General features: G+C 40.2%; 1 protein-coding gene across 1 annotated transcript in view; it reads right to left on the bottom strand.

Annotated features, from left to right (window-relative positions):
• The window catches only part of OLFM3 (olfactomedin 3), a 121,242-nt gene extending 112,199 nt beyond the window's left edge, over positions 1-9,043 (bottom strand). The window contains exon 1 of the mRNA XM_034779991.1: positions 8,716-9,043. Within this exon, the coding sequence (XP_034635882.1) occupies positions 8,716-8,784 (69 nt within the window). The 5' untranslated portion in view covers positions 8,785-9,043. The remainder of the gene's footprint in view (positions 1-8,715) is intronic.
• Between the last annotated feature and the right edge of the window lie 8,090 nt (positions 9,044-17,133).

Here is a 17,133-nt window from a genome sequence, read left to right as displayed (position 1 = left end):
ACTATAACAGGGTTTAAAAGAGAACTGGATAAATTTATGGAGGTTAAGTCTATTAATGGCTATTAGCCAGGATGGGTAAGGAATGGTGTCCCTAGCCTCTGTTTGTCAGAGGGTAGAGATGGACGGCAGGAGAGAGATCACTTGATCATTAACTGTTAGGGTCACTCCCTCTGCGGTACCTGGCATTGGCCACTGTCAGCAGACAGGGCTGGATGGACTTTTGGTCTGACTCAGTATGGTCATTCTTATGTTCTTATGTTCTACTGGGGGTTACATAGATGAAGGCTAGGACTTTGAATTTGATCTGGTATCAATGGGATCTCAGGGTCAGGAATCAGAGTCTGGCAGCAGAGCCAGTCTGAAAAAAGGACCTGCAGCACAGCCAGTCTCTGGGCAACCCTAATGAGCACAACTGACCTGCAGGAGGCCATCTGAGTGGCTACAGTGTCTGGTTGGAAAAGTCATCAGATCAGCTCTTAAGACCAATGGTAGCAGCAGTTCATTAGCTGCTCAAAGTGTTTGCCCATGACTGGACCTGCTCCTTGTTCCAGCCCTGCTGCAGCCTTGGATCCAGCCCTGCCCCTGGCTTGCTTCACTCCAGATAACATGGTTATGACTCTCAGCTCTGATTCCTGACCTCTAATTTTGGCTCTGACCCTTGGCTCTGGCATCTGGTCTCTGACTCCTATTCTGACCATAGGCTCCAGCTCCTCTAGGTGTGAGCCTTGGCTCTGACACATGGCATCTGACTCCAACTGTGACCCTGGACTCTGAATCCTGGCTAATGATTCCTGCTCTAACCACTATGCCTGACTCCTGCTCTGACCAGAGTCCAGACTACTGCTCCAACCAATGGGCATGACCATCCACATCCACATGATATGCAGGGATAGGTTCTTGCTCCAACATTGTTGAACATATTTATGAATTATCTGCCTCTGACCATTTCAAGGTAATTCACATAGACAGATAACATCTGCCTAGTTTTTCAAGAGACAGAGTCTTCAAAAAGATTGAGGACAACTGGAGCCACCATTAGTGGCTATTACAAAAAATGGAGAATTAAGTCCTGTGAGTCAAAGACTATGTTGTCATGCTTCCATCTCAGCTACAAGAGCTGAACATTTTCTTGGATGGAGAAGAGATGGCACATGACTCAAAACTCTATCTAGGAGTTACATTAGCTCACACACTTACCTAGGTAGTTCAGAAGAATAAGACCAGAAACGGCCTCCTAATCAAGCTTGCAGGATCAACTTGGGACCCTAATGCACAACATTGTGCATCTTGGTGCTAGTTCTCTACTACTCCTGTGTGGTTAAACTCTTCCCAGACAAAGCTAGTTGATGTACAACTGTTGGAAATGGGTGACGTCCACCTTGATTGCATTGGCCTCGTTAGCATAACAAAAGTACTTTTTCCTCTCTTGATATTCACCCCTTCTTGTCAACTGTTGAGAATAGGCCACTTCCACCTTAATTGAATTGGCCTCATTAGCACTGACCTCCCACTTGGTAAGGGAACTCCCATCTTTTCGTGTGCTGTAATATTTATACTGCTTACTGTATTTTTCAGTCCATGCATCTGATGAAGTGGGTTTTAGCCCTCGAAAGCTTATGCCCAAATAAATTTGTCTCTAAGGTGCCATAAGGACTCCTCATTGTTTTAACACGGACTGTGAGACCAACAAACACCAAGTGGCTGTCAGATTATGCTAATACCCTGCATCCTAACATCAGGTGTTATATTGCAGCAAAGAACCTTCTTGACAAAATCCAGGGGATGCCACTACTGCCATTTTTCAAAGATATATGGGAAGTGCCTTGCCACCTACTCATCAGCAGAAGACCAGTCTGGACTATGTTTCTGACCACCTGTGCAGCAGATGCTGCCACATCGTTGCAAGCAGAATGGGAATGAGCTGCTCCATCTGTAAGAAACGTTCTCCTTGTTACTCAGCCTGATGTGCCTGGCAATGAACTGCCATGCTATCTCTGATGCAAGCCCAACCCTTTCAAATGCAGGGTGGTGAGGTGTACAAATGACTACAATTGGGAACTCAGGAACTGCCCTCTATGTAGTTGTGGTGGAGAGGAGAATGCTGCACATCTAGTGAATGGCTGCTCATCTCATGTTGGACTAGCAGGAGGACTTTCCAGTCCCCACACTGCTGATCCCGAGGCTACTGAATGGCTAAAATGTGTGATGCCTTCCTAAGCCTTTTTGACACTTTTGACATTTGTTTTTGTTTTGACTTATGCATCTGTTTTATCTCCCTTCCTTATATTTTGTATTAGAACTTTTTCTTTATTGTGTCACTTGTGCATTCATTCATTAATAATAATATTTTTGAGGGGATCCTATTAGAACCCAGAGCTCTGTATTGATGTACTTGTGTCTCACTACGTTATGGTGAGGCTGCTGTGTTCTGAATCAGCTGTAGGTTCTTCAGTGCCTCCAAGTTCATTTCTTAATATAGTTCATTATAACTGTCAACCTGGGAGGTTTCAATGTTTTGATAATGGTAGTTGTAGCTAAGTCTGCATTCATCTAGAGAGTGTAAAACTGTCTTTATGCTGAAAATATTGGGAGTCAATAACCATCCAACTTCCACCTGCATCTTGGCTACAAACAATCTGTGGCTCCAGTCTTGTTGAGAATAATGGGAAACAGTGGCCATTTTTAGTTAGGGCTTTAAAATACATTTCTTTTTGTTTTTCTCCTGATAGCAGCAGCTTAACCCCTCCTCCTATACATACACCTAAAATTATGACATTTTTGATAATATCACAAGAATTGGCAACTCTGTGTGTCACTTGTTTTCTCACAATCTCTCCCAATAGTATTAGAATAAAATTGAAAAGAAGAGAGATCCTTGTGTGACTTACACCCAATGTGGAAGGGGTGCCCTTTGGGGTTGGATTGAGAGGAAATATATGAAGCATCTTTATTCATTTTCATTCACTCTTTCCAGGTCTCTAAGGCAAAAAAATCACTGTCTGATGACTAACTATATTGTATATTGCTGAGAGAACCAGTGGTATTTGGATCCAGGGGCAGCTCTAGGCACCAGCAAAGCAAGCACATGCTTGGGGCAGCCCATTTGCAGGGGCGGCAGGGATCCAGCATGGGAGCTGAGAACCAACAGGGGGCCCTGGGAGATGTAGTTCCTTGGTTAGCTCCCTGCCTATACAGCCAGCCCTGGAGCAGGGAAAGAACTACATTTCCCAGCATTCCCTTGGCCACTACCAACAGGAAAGAGGGGGAGGGAGTGAGGAAGCTGAGACCTCATTCTACAGCCTGTTTTGAATGGAGAGCTGCATTGGGAAGGGTAGGGATACCATATTTTAACATTCAAAAAATAGGACACTCCATGGGGAGGGAGGGTAGCCCCACCCTGCCACCATCCACTCCCTCCGACTGCCCCCCCCCAGAAACCCCAACCCATCCAACCCCCCTGCTCCCTGTCCCCTGATCACCCCCTCCCGGGACCCCTGCCCCAACTGCCCCCCAGGACCCCACCCCCTATCTAAGCCCCACTGCTCCTTGTCCCCTGATTGCCCCCTCCTGAGACCCTACCCCCTATCTAAGCTTCCCTTCTCCTTGTCCCCAACTGCCCCTTCCTGAGACCCCCCCCCCCGGAACCTCCTACCCCTTCTCCAACCTCCCAGCCCCCTTACCGTGCCACTCAGACCAGCGTGTCTGGCTTCGCGCAGTGCCAGACACGCTGCTGCATACATGCTGCCAAGGAGCCCGGGGAGGGGGGGGGGAGCAGCCAACATTTTTTTTGCTTGGGGCAGCAAAAAACCTAAGGCTAGGCCTGTTTGGATCCTGTTCATAGATGGGAATAGAACAGCCGCTAGTGGCTAACACCATCCCTATGCTATATCCTACTCTGAACCCCAGTATAGGAGGATCAAGGATGGGGACAAAGTTACATGTAGTGAAGACAGTTCTTCCCTGGATTCTAAATTATCTTGCTCAGAAATAGGGGATCAGACACCAGGTGGTAGTTGACAAGACTCAGAAATGAATGTTTTAGAACTTTCATGTCTCCCAATGTCATATGTAGGCTTGATGGTTAATGCCAGATTTTCATATTATCTAACCACTGATATTAGAAGAAAGAGGCTAAATGAATTTCATAGTGGCTAATGAGATTTTACATGTACATTGCAATGGATCATAGAACTATGCGTCATTATTTTCAATAAATAATGTATTTTGGCAAATGTATGATATTACTGTTATGAAAGCTCATAAACGGAATGAATTAACTTGTAACACCAGTGAAGTAAACATGATATAATTCCTTTTTTTCCTTTAACTCTTTGGGAAAAAAGTTTTTAATTGCTAGTTGTGCAAACAGTATGAAGACTATTACAGTTTCTGAACAAGTTTATGGATTTTGAAAATTTACGAGTACAAACAATTCTAAGGTGAAAATACAGAGATATAGTATGCATTCTGCAGTAACCAATGATGAATTTTAGATCTGTTTTTATTTCTTGAGCTTTTCCAAAATCATGTTAATAAAAGCCATATGTATAATTTACCACTTTTTTCCTGTCTATACTATACTTTTGGTCCTGTTCTAACTTCATTAGTCCATCTTCTTCTGAAACTTTTTTTGGGCAAATTTCAAGAAATCAAAACCAATCACATGTGGAACATAAAGTAATTACGGGACTTAGAGAAATAATGTACATGTAAAATATGTGTTTGAATGATGCACACACATTTTTAAGGCCTATTTAAGTTCCAGGATTTCAAAATTAAAACTAAATATTTCTGGCTAGAATGAAGACAGTCCTTTAAACCTTCTCTGCTTATTTTCTTCAGAGGTGAGTACTGAACAGCTTTGAAATGCTTACTTCTGTTATACTATAACGATTAAATGATGGCCTGTCTAAAATGGTCCTTGTAACAGGAGGACACTTTATATACTATCAAGATCATTACAATACACCATGCTTTTAGAAAAGCAGCACAGAGATGCCATCTAGCAGCAATTCTTAGGAATTTCCAAATATTGAATAGTTCCTTCTCTCAAGATATTGGATCTGAGTGAAATACCAAGGAAAGCTTTGTATTTCTAATTGAAACCTTTTGATTATAACTGGACTTCTTGCTGAATATCCACCTACTCTGATGGAAATAAAACTTTACTGAAGTACATTATGATGAACAATGATTTTTTTGTATTTTCCATATAAATAGATATTATAATTATAGTCTAATTAAGAGACAAAACATTTTAATTATTTTCTTGAACTAAAATTGATAGTCTGTCAGAAGCATTAAAAACTTGTAAAATCAACTGGTGGTGAACTGCTTTCCATTTAGTTAAAGAATTGTTCCCCTGCACAGTTAATATTAACAAAAACACTGAAAATGTGTCAATGTGGAAAATAAATGAACTCAGTTGATATAAACACTTTAGCATTTCAGAAATTAAAGACAAAACTACACACTTTTTCTAGGTACATATCTTACCATGAGATGGCGTCACTTAAACACTTTACAATTGGGAGATAACCTAGTAAGTTCTAACACAGAAAGCTTGTCACAATAGGAGTGCAAATATCATATGATCCTCTTAGAGTCAATAGTGGCCTCTCTGCTGGGGAACCTTTTGAGTTCTGTGAAATCTGTAAAATGGGAAAAATGATCCTGACCGCCTTTGTAAAGTGCTCTGAGATCTAGTGACAAAAAGTGCTATGTAAACTCTAGGTATTATTATTACTATTTATTTATTTGTTTTTAATATAGCATTGGATATATTTATTACTGTCTACACAGTAAATAAATATCTAGCACATTATTAAAAATACATTGTGTCATCCATTCCAAAATTTTAATATGATTTATTAGGGTAACGTGTATGTGCAGCAGGTGTGTAAATATTCATAAGTATATATATCATATAAAATTATCCCTCACCAAAATGGATAAGCGTAAAAGTTGAGAGAAGTTATCACAAACAATTCTTTTTGAAAAAATTCATATTAACATCCCCTTAGTCCCTCCACCTAATTTCAAATGGCAAATATGCTATCCAATCTGAAAAGCAGAATATTATTGCTTCATTTCTTCTTAAATAAATAAATACATTTGTACTATTGCTATTTCCTAAGTCCTTTCAGTCATTGTTTGTACTTATTTACTGAAGACAGTCAATAACTAAAATAAAGACATTAAAAGGCAATAAAAATAAAGACTTTAGTAAAGACAACTAGAGGAGTTTTGCATATACATAATTTATCACAGAAATTTGAAAGCTATTATTTAAAGCCTTAAAAGGTGAATAATTAGAAGTATAATTTGCTATATTCAATATACTTTATATGTTTAACCTGGCAAAAAAAAATTAACTGAGAGACGTGTATGCCATTGTTGTTTAGGTCTATGAAACCCCAGCTCAGTTTTGTTAAATAGCAAAGTTTCACTAGGGCCTTTTATTTTTATATTATCCTAAGGACTTTTTTGCTTTTCAGTCCATGACCCCTTTACAAAATTAAAATAGACTGCAATGAACATTTTAATATCCCCTAAAATGTCACACAGACTGTAGAATAAAAGGCCATTTTTATGCCCTGTGCATAGTATAATGCAGTACCAAAAAGGCTAGAAGCGAAATTTGAAAAGTTAATTTATGCCATATCTTTAAAGTGGATCATTACGGTTTTTCAGTTCTAAATGAGTATAGACATATTTGAGGGAGAGTTTATGTCATCATATATATGGGGGACATCACTGACGCCTGATGGGGGACAGAATGAAGTATGTGAGTTTCACTTCAGTTGCTATAGTAGGGGTTTTACTATTGTGTAGATAGACAAATTGATATAAATTCTGCCCACAGTTGCTCTCAGGCAGTTGCTCCCTTTGACATTAATAGAGCTGACTAGGTGTGACTGTGGCTAGAATATTGCCTCTCACATGTACAGAAAAACAGATAAAACAAAATGTAAGTATGGAATTTCATTAATATAAAATGTATGTATGGAATTTCACTAATATAAAACAAGCACATGCTGCTGCTCACATATATGTATAACTCTCATGCATTTGGTTGGTGAATCTCTCTTTATAGGTTACAATAATAGCTACTAAACACTTTAATAGAATTGTTGATATAGCTTATTTTTCAGCTAATATTATTAAGCTTATATCACACCATGTTAACAATTACTTATGGGTTTTGTAAGGTAAATTTCACTTAGATTTGCTATTTTTAAAAATCCCCAAAACTTATTTCTACAGATGTACATTAGATTTCCATTTAAATGATTTTAAAGTTTTATCTCAGTGTATTTTTGAAGATGGACATTGTTTACCGTATTTGTAGAAAACAGATATATTGTTTTTTATGTGAGCAATTTTGACATCTACCTAGAGGAGAAAAGCTGTTTACTAGTGCTGAAACTGTTTCACACAGTTTAGTACTCAAAAGGCATCATTAAAATGACACTCACATACATACTGTATAAGTGGTGACAACACAATGTGTATTACTTGTGGTAATGGACTGATATACTCTACAGAAGTTCTTTGTCTCATTACCTTTGTATATAGCCTACAAGGAATCCAAAGATTGCGTAACATAAATACTGAGACAGATGAGACAAGTTTTAAGTTTATACTGCACAAAATACACATATATAGGCCTAGTAGTTTTCAGTCATCAGTGCTGTTAAATGGTATTAGACAAGGCTGATTTTCAATAAATTATTAAAGGATTTTTAAATTCCCTACACAGGACAGGTTGTATAATATATAATATTGCTTACTTTTAAGTACTCATAATTCAATTTCAGAGCTGATATTTTTGATACCTGAATGCACTTGAAAATAAGGAAACTCTGCTGCAGTCTAAAGCATGGCTATTATACTCAAGGGGGGGAAAAAACAGCCTTTTCTTCCCTGTGACACTTCAGCTTTTCAGTCTAAATACATTTACTTTCATTTCTTACAACACTGATACCAGTGCTGATACTAGTGCTAAATGTTTCATAATAGTTTATATATATTCATTGATCACTATAAATATCTCCTTGACTTGTGCTGGGTAGTCTAGTGTTAATTTCAGCCAGAACTGGACAGCTTCCAGAGTTCAACAGATAACAGTTGTTTCCATCCTAGTCTTAGCGTTGTAAAGCTTCTATCACCAGCTTCTTTTATTTTTGTCTGATAAAATAAACTCGGGGGCGGTGGGACGGGAATCCGAATACTGTATCAGCGATCAGAAACAGTTAATCTTTTCTATTCGAGGTTTCAATGGTAGGAGCATCCCAAATGTTTTGGACACAAACTGCAGCACGTCTGCGTTGTTAGAATTATTGACCAATTTCCAGCACACACAGAGAGAAAAGGAGAGAGAGAGACATAGATGTTTCTTAAACAATGGAACCATACATCTCAATGAATGTTAACAACAAAACATCCTTCCCATTACTACCCAGTCCTGCTGATCGGACAACAAAAAGACACACAAAAGCCTTTCCACTCCGAAAGCCAAACTACGAGAGATCCGCATTGCCTGCTCCATAAAACATTTATTTGTATTTATTAATTTACCTTGCGGTGGCATTACTGAGATAGGTGAACTTGTCATCTGCCAGGAGCGGGAGGAAGGGGGGCGGGGAGGAGACTTGGGTATAGAAGGACAGCTTTCAGATGGTCTCATGCAAACCACAATACACCGTCTCCTACCTTGGAAGGATCGAGCCCAGCGAGCAAAGCCAGCAGCAGCAGGTTGAGGATGTTGGAGGGCGCCTGCATTCTGATCCAAGGTGTGCGCCTCTTTTTTCACTCTTCATTCATTCACTCCGCTCTCACTGCAGAGCCCAGGCTAGTCAGTTGCACTTTCTGCCAGCCCGCCAGAGCCGAATGGAAGCAGCAGCAACAGCAGCCGCCCGAGGGACAATCATTCCGCAGGCATCCTTAGAGCGGAGAGGGAGGGGAGCGCCAGCCCAGAGAAGGCAAGCGAGGAAGGCGCTGGCCGTGGTGCTGAAGCGTCTCCGGTCCCCCTCCTCTCGCCCACCTTCCCTCCGCCCGCAACCAACCCACCGCAAAAGTTTTGACCCCCCCCCCAAAGAGCGGAGCCCTCGCTGCTGGCAGAGGGGCTGAGACCTGGGCAGCGGATGTGACATCAGCACAGCTCTGGGGGGCTCGGGGGCTGTTTTGCAGGGAATTTGTTAACCAAACAAGGACCAACTCACTCGCTCTCGCTAGCTTCACTTCGGGATTTGCTGGCAGCCTGAGCTGCGGAGCGGACTCCAATAGCCACACAGGAAAGCGCTACAGGGCACTGGCGCTGGCAGAGCCCACACACTCCGAAATCACCGGCAGGGGGCGGGCTAGCTCCCCAAAGCCCTAAGATAAAGTTTGCATTTTCTCCCATCCAGTGTGCTGGTGACAGAAGCATTTTACTATGGTCGGAGAGCAATATGCAACCAGCCATTTCTGTCCCTTTGTCTAGAGCAGGGGTTCTCAGACTTTTGAACTGGTGATCCCCTTTCAGACAGCAAGCCTCTGAGTGCGACCCCCCTTATACATTAAAAACACTTTTTTATATATTTAACACCATTATAAATGCTGGAGGTGAAGCAGGGCTTGGGGTAGAGGCTGACAGCCCAGGACCCCCCATGTAATAACCTCGCGACCCCCTGAGGGGTCCCAACCCCCAGCTTGAGAACCCCTGGTCTAGAGGCAGCTAGAAACAAGAATCTTACCATAGACAGCTTGAAATAGCCAGAGACAGACTCATAGACTGATGATGAGGGCGGTTCAAAAGCAGCGGAGAAGGTGAACAGCCAGGACATTAGGAGGAGAAGGGACTGGCCATGTGTGCTGCCTGCCCCTGCTCTTACAGATTAGCCAGGAGCCACTCCCAGTTGGAGGGAGAGAAGCAGCCAGGGCGCTAAGGAGCTGAGACCCAGGAGGGTCAGGTGCAGGCCTTGTGAGCTGTCAGACTGTTTCCCTAGGGGCCACCTGGAGGGCCAAGCAATGGGGACTTTAGGAAGGGCAGAGATCAGCAGTTAGCTGCATAGCTGACAAGTTCTAAATAGCAACTTGACGGACATTGTTGTGGATGTGAGGGCATGAAGTGAGCAAGCTTCTTCTGGGTCATCCTGTTCCCTTCTATCTAATCATAATAAATAAATTCTAATACTTCCATCTGAGGCTCTCAGGGTGCTTTCACTTACCTGTCAGGTAGGTCACAGGTCAATATCATGTCCTATTGTACAGATGAGTACATTCAGGCACAGGGGGATGACATGACTTTCTCAAAGTCACACAGTGAATCAGGCAAAGCTGAGCACTGAACCCAGGAGGACTGTCTCCCAAGCTTGTGTACTAACCACTAGACCATTCTCCCCCTAGTTATAAAGTACCTGCAGTTTTCTTTCCTCCTTTCCCCTCTTTTAATCCCAGTCTCCTATTTCTTTGTCTCTTTACTATGGTCTCTCTCTTTGCCTACCACCTGGCCCTTTCTCTCCTCTTTCTCCATTGGTTTTCTTCCTCCAGTGGTTCAGTCTCCCTCTCCTCACTTCCCCCAAATTGTGAGACTAATGTTAAACCCAATTAATTGTGCTCTGTGGAGGCAGACAATCCATATTATTCAACTGTCCATACAACCCAGGATTTAAATATACCATGCAGTATCATGACCACTAAAACTGAGAACAATCTATAGAATGAAGAGGCTAAGATTTTGTGGGATCTGAAAATTGTCACAGACTGAATGGTCCAGGAAAACAGGTTGGACATAACTGTTGTAGAAATGAAGACAAACAAGACCATGTTTAATTGATATTGCCATACCAGCAGATAGAATCATAAAAAAAGAAACAAGAAAAGAAGATAGCAAAGTATGAAGAGCTCTGTGAAGTGGAATGATCAAAGACAATCTGAGTGATTACTCGAGCATTTGGAGCAATCCCTAGGGGTATGAATGAGCAGCTCAGGAACATGCCAGCAGTGCAAGACATCACAATCATTGACCTCTAGAAGACAGTGCTCTTGAGCACTATGAGAATTTTAAAAAAAGTCAAAGGAGAACAAGTGCATTTGAGAATCTACAAATGCTGGAATTCTGTGAAGTGTATAACAAAATGCCTGACTACCCAAATCTATAGTCAGTTTGTGATCAGGTTTTAATATTGACTCATGGGGATACATTTTAGACAGTAGCTTCCCCTTTTTATGCTTAAAGATCTCTTATGTTTTGAAGCTATTTGTTTAAAACAAATTGAAACAAACAAATCATCCCCTTGATGTAATAATGAGGGATAATAATAATAATGATAATAAATACAATGGTGGTGGGGGTAAGGGCAGGTAGTTAGTTGCCTTCTGTTTTTTGAGCCTGTAGAAAGATGATGCTGGCCTGCAATTAGCATGTGATCAATACAAGTTGAAATTTCAAGCCTAAGTAGTCATAAAAAAGAGCCTTTTTACAGGGTGCTCAATGGGGGACTCTACTTACCTTATCCTAACACTTGGCATGGGGAAGTTCCATTTTATCCAGCTCCTCCATCTTCTCTTGTCTCTTTCCTATTGTTGACAACTCTCACAATTGAATCATGAGTCTAGTTTTTGTTTAAAACCCCAGCACCTGAAGACAAGTGTTTACAGGAGAATCTCAGATTTAATTTAAAAAAAAAAAAAGGTTCTAGCAATCATGGTTACACAGAAAAGCTTAAGAAAGGCTTAAGAATGTATCCTAAAGGCTCAAAGTCAGAAGACAACCCACAATTTTAAAATCTTATGATGGAGCGGGAAGGGGAATTGAATCATGATTTTTAAGCATTTTGAGCTGACAATAATGCTCACCCTTCTTGTTCCATCAAACCTCCTTTCCCGCACTTGTTTCCCATTTTTACCTGCCTCCCCCATATTTTTGCTACCCATTTATAACAATATTTCATACTTCACATTCTCCCTTTCTGCCATCTTCTTTCCCTCTGCACCCTCTTCAGTCTCCACCCATGCCTTTTCAGAATTCTTCCTACATCCCACAATCCTGTGTACACTGCTCAGTCTCTCCACTGGATCCCACATACACTAGCCTCTCTTCTGCTCCCTTTTATCTCACAGTTGTCTGTCTAATCTGAAACCATTAGAGCACATCTTCCCTAAGGACAGCTTGGCTTCAGTCCCAGCGGAAACAATGGAAGACGGTGACCAACTTTACTAGAGGCAGCCTCATTTCACATGTAAAAGTGGTAAGGAAATGGCAGCCAGCTTTAATAGTGGCAGCCTGTGGCTTCAGTGTCATTAAGTGTAACAAGAAATGGTAGCTATTTTGAATAAGAGCAAAATTTTATGAGTTCCACGCTAACCATAATGAAATACTTTAACATATGTCTACTCTGATGAGGCCCAGCAATTCTGCACATTCCTTTGGAACCCTGTCTCCCTTGCCACCTAGCAGTGGAATGTACTGTCAATCAAGAAGCAACAAAGCTGTCCACCTAATGCTCCCCACTTCCTGCTCCACTGTGCCACAGTGGCAGTGAGGGAGCAGTGAGAAGGAGAGGGGCAGGAAATCTTGGCTGTCTGCTTGGAAGCTGTGAGAGTACCTTGTAGTATCTGGAAGGCACAGCTGAAGGGGAAGCCTTGCTCAATGCCTAAAGCCCTGACTATGAGTGACATTTTCACTCACATAAGTCAAAGTGACAAGAAGGGCAGATGAGCTCAGTTGGAGTTTCCCCCCTCTCTACTTCAGGGGTTGGAGGGAGGGGATGGAGAAAGAAGGCACAAGCAGCTGGCACACTAAAATGGGTAGGGATTGGCTCTGCAGACTGCCTGCCCCCTCCACTTAGAGACCAGTAAAGATCTGCCTTCTCTACTCCTGTAACAGGAGAGAGAGAAGTAGGCTGACCCCTTTCCTAGGGACAAGCACTGAGCCATTGATGAGAAGGAGAAGCAGTACAGGAGGAGTCTCTTATATAATTTTGGGCCCTCTGTGGTTTTGTTTGCTGTGGGGAGAGGGAAGGTAAGCATGTGTGGATGAGGTGAGTGGAGGGCACTTTTGGTTGGCAGAGACTTGTGATCAGAGGGGAGGGAAGGGGGACTTGATTTGGGGAAATTAATAAGCATGGATGGTGGCATTGTGGTGAAATGTAAACAAGCTCTTTTGTTCTTGTCTATTGCAAATATATTGCATGGTTTTGTAGTTGTTACATTTTGTCTGTCTTGTCTATATTTTAAGCTCTCTGGGGCTGTTGAATGTATTTTACCATGTGCTTTTGCAGCACTAGCACACAGTCCTGATTAGGGCCTCTAGCTGCTATGGTATTCCAATATATAAATAATAATAATGTAGCATCACGAGTATCCATATGAATGAAGCAAGACCACACCGTCAAAAAGTCTAACAAACTTTAACTGAGTCAGAACCTGAGTTTTCACAAGATCTGGCACCACACATTGAAGAACACTTTGTTTCATTTTCCATTCCCCAACCTCTCTCTCAAACCACACCACATGTTACACAGACTCTGTGGGAGGAGATATGCATAACAACAAAATAGCTATAAAGGCTGTATGATAAAGCAGTAGGTATGCAGAACTGTTAGACTTTGTTTTCATTTTATGCCTGAGGAAGGACACAGTGATGGATACTCGGAAGTGTATCTGGGCATACTGGGCAACTTCTCCTCTTGGGTAAGTAAGGAAAAGGTATTGCTGGGTGCTGGCAATAGATGGGGTGAGAGGCAGTCTGGCTTCACTAACCTCTATCTCCCACCAGTCCATAACCCTGGTGCCTGACCAGTCAGGAGCTTTGCTCAGTGCCACTGAAAGGTGAATTGAAAGGATTACAAAACAGACCCTCCCCCCACACACCATAGGCAGCATATGAGAAATCTTACAAATCATCGGTATAGGGAAGACAGTTGCATGTCACTGAGAGAATTGCATCCTGTTCAAGAATGCTATTTTTTGGGTAATGTTTCATGATATTTTTCCCAATATGAAATTCTCTTGGGATAAAACCAGACAGACAGATTTTCATATTTGAGTGAAGCAGCATTGATTTCTTTTAATGTTAAAATTAGAATGAAGAATATTTTGTTAGATTAATCTGAAACATAAGGCCTTACATTATAGAAAAACACTTCAGTCAGCAATTTATTTTTACTAGGCTATAAACTCTATAATTTCCATATAAGGCATATGTCAAAAGCATGGCCTTTCATATAAAAAAAGTCATACAACCTAATGGAACATACATAAGGGGTCTCCCACTGAAATCCCAATGGTTAGAATGGAAACAGGATTTGGCCCAATATTGAGTCTGTGTTGAATTTTCTTCTACAAAGTATAAGTGAAAGGAAACTAATCTAAAAGTTTCCCATGGAAAAGGTATATTAGGCATAGAAAAGAGATAAGAGAATATCAAAAGGGACAGTCATATAGATTAATACAGGTTTAATAATAACCAAAGCAATAATACTATAGCACTGGAAATCTGAGATTCCCCAGCAGAAAGAGAATGGACAATGTCTTCAATAGAAATAGCCTCTTATGGAAAAAAGCACACAGATTACAAAACTACAAAGACAAGTATGAGAGCATTTAGGATCCCTTTCTAGAGTACATCCCCAACTAATTCTTTTACTTTCCTTTGTAGTATATCCTAACTTCTTCTCTCTTTTTCATATCCATCATGTGCAAAATTGGCAAAGTGTAAGAACTTCAAAGTAAATCATATACAGTAACACTTTTTTTAAAAAAAGATGCTCTATCAAAGTTGTATATTTGTCTGACAATTTCAACATGCTGTTGGAATGTCTATCTTTGAAACTAATAAAATATTGAATAGAACAAGTTAAGATAAAAAGGACCAACTGTTCTGTCCCTAAAAAAGGCAAACCTTCAGATTTTCAGAACTCCCCAGATATTTTAATTGGTCTCAGGAACTAATCATTTGTTGGAGGCAATGGGAGCTGAGTGGACTTTACAAGGATCTGGCATCATAAGGTGGCTGCATCATGATGATGAATATTATCTGGAATAACAGAGAAGAGATTCAGTCCTCTTCCCACTTATGTTAACATTCCCTGTAAGGGAGAAAGATAAAATTTAGAATGGACTTTTCTCTCAACCAGACAGTCATAAGCAATTGGTTGAAGTGTATAATTTGATGAAAATAGTCACAAATTTATTTGAGGAACCATTTTTCCTCTTGGATTTGCAAAAATATTGATGAAAAAATAAACTAAATTCAGACTAACTCGAACATCTTCCTGCCATGTAACCAAGAGGGACATGGGAGGCAACATACAGGCCTTGATTCAGCAGTCCATCCCTATTCAGTAAAGCGCTTAAGCAAATCCTTAACTTTAAGCACATGCTTAATTCCCAGGCACTTCAATGGGACTTAAGCACATGCTTCAATACTTTGCTGAATAAGGACAGCCATAAGAACATTCTTAAATGCTCTGTTGAATTATGTTTACAAGGAAGAAAAGACATACATCAGCAGCTTTCCAACAGACCTTAACAACAGAGTGCTGGCAATATGGTGACAAATTGAATGCCACTGGTGTAAGTAATGAGGGATTTTCTGTGTGGCACTGAAGTTAGAGTAACTTATTTTTTATACCAGATTGCAAGACATATTGCTAGCAGTTGGAGGAAGATAGACTCTTATTCACTTGTGTACATTAGAGACTACTGTTGATGTACTGGATATAGATATTTAATTGTATACAAACATAGTTCCATGCACTACACACTGAGTTTGACACCTCCAGTGTGTACTGATGGGAATTTTGATAAAACATAATACACTTCAGTATCAGTAGAAAAAGACTCTTGAAAATATTTATTACAGCTCACATTTGAAGATTGGGAATCTAATTGAGGGTGCTATGGGAGAGTACCTTAGAAAAAATGATGCATAATGTAGAAAATGTTTTATAAACTAAATTTATACTTGCCCTGAATATTACACCTTGTGTGAGAATTTTGTGTTTTCCTCCAAGCCCCTGGCTGTAAGGATTGTTCTTGATTTGGTTTGTCTTCCTTTTACATTCAACTTCTCCACCTTTGTAGTGATGAGGACCAAATACCTTTGCCAGGAGAGTTGGACACAGTGTTGGGGTTTCTTTGGACATTTTCCATGGATACTACCCTAACATCACTCTTTATTCCAGATGTTATTTATTACTTTTTATTCTGTAATCCTCCTAAGGAGGAAAGTAGTGACTTTCCACAATTCCTGTGTAGTTTTTTTAAATAAAACATAAAAGTATTTTTAATGACTCTGTCATTCACAAGATTGACTTTTTTAAACTATAGATCACCTACACTACACGCAGCTGTTTTGTAATTAAGATAGTGGTCTTTTCTCCAGTGTTTAATGTATGCATTAAAAAACAAATCAATCAAATAAAATCCTTCACTTCCTGTCTTTGTAGCTGTTAACATCATCTTTATGTTAGAGAACCATATGGCTCTGGTTGTTTCAGATATACAAGTCAGTTTTATTTAAATATAAATTGTGTGTTTAAGTAGAAATGAAAGCATGTAATTAAAATCAGGCTGTCTTATAGAAATGGGCACTTCTTAATGCAAATGCAAACATACCAAAAAAAATCAAAGGTGCTGTAAACCAAAGTGCTTTGTAATAAGTAAATTATGGCACTGTGCTAAAATATATTTTCTGATTTCTTCCCTCCAATAAGGACAAGTACAATTCAATATATTCCTTCAAGATGAAGTATACCTGCAATTACTGGTAAAATGTAACTTCTGGTTTTCAATATCAAAGATAAAGAACAAGAAAAGAAATCTGAAACAAACCTTTAAAATAAGGACCAAATATACATCACAGGGAAAAGTAGATATACTCTTGTTGAATCCTCTTAGACTGTGAAAATTGCATGAGTACACAGGATAAATGGGGTTTAGAGAGATGAACATGAATGAAATGTGTTTTTCAAGACTATGTAAGAGATAGTAAAATGTAGTGAATTGGTTAATGAATAAAGTTTAGGCCTGGGTGATATATTTTGAAAGTGATGACCAAAACCTCAATAAAGTAATACTATAAAAGGTGAACGGGAACAACTTCATTTTTTTACATTAAGAATACATCTCACACTTTTTAAAAGC

Source organism: Trachemys scripta, chromosome 8 (genome assembly GCF_013100865.1).
Source record: "Trachemys scripta elegans isolate TJP31775 chromosome 8, CAS_Tse_1.0, whole genome shotgun sequence".
Lineage (NCBI taxonomy): Eukaryota > Metazoa > Chordata > Testudines > Emydidae > Trachemys > Trachemys scripta.
This window is presented reverse-complemented; position numbering and strand designations above follow the sequence as displayed.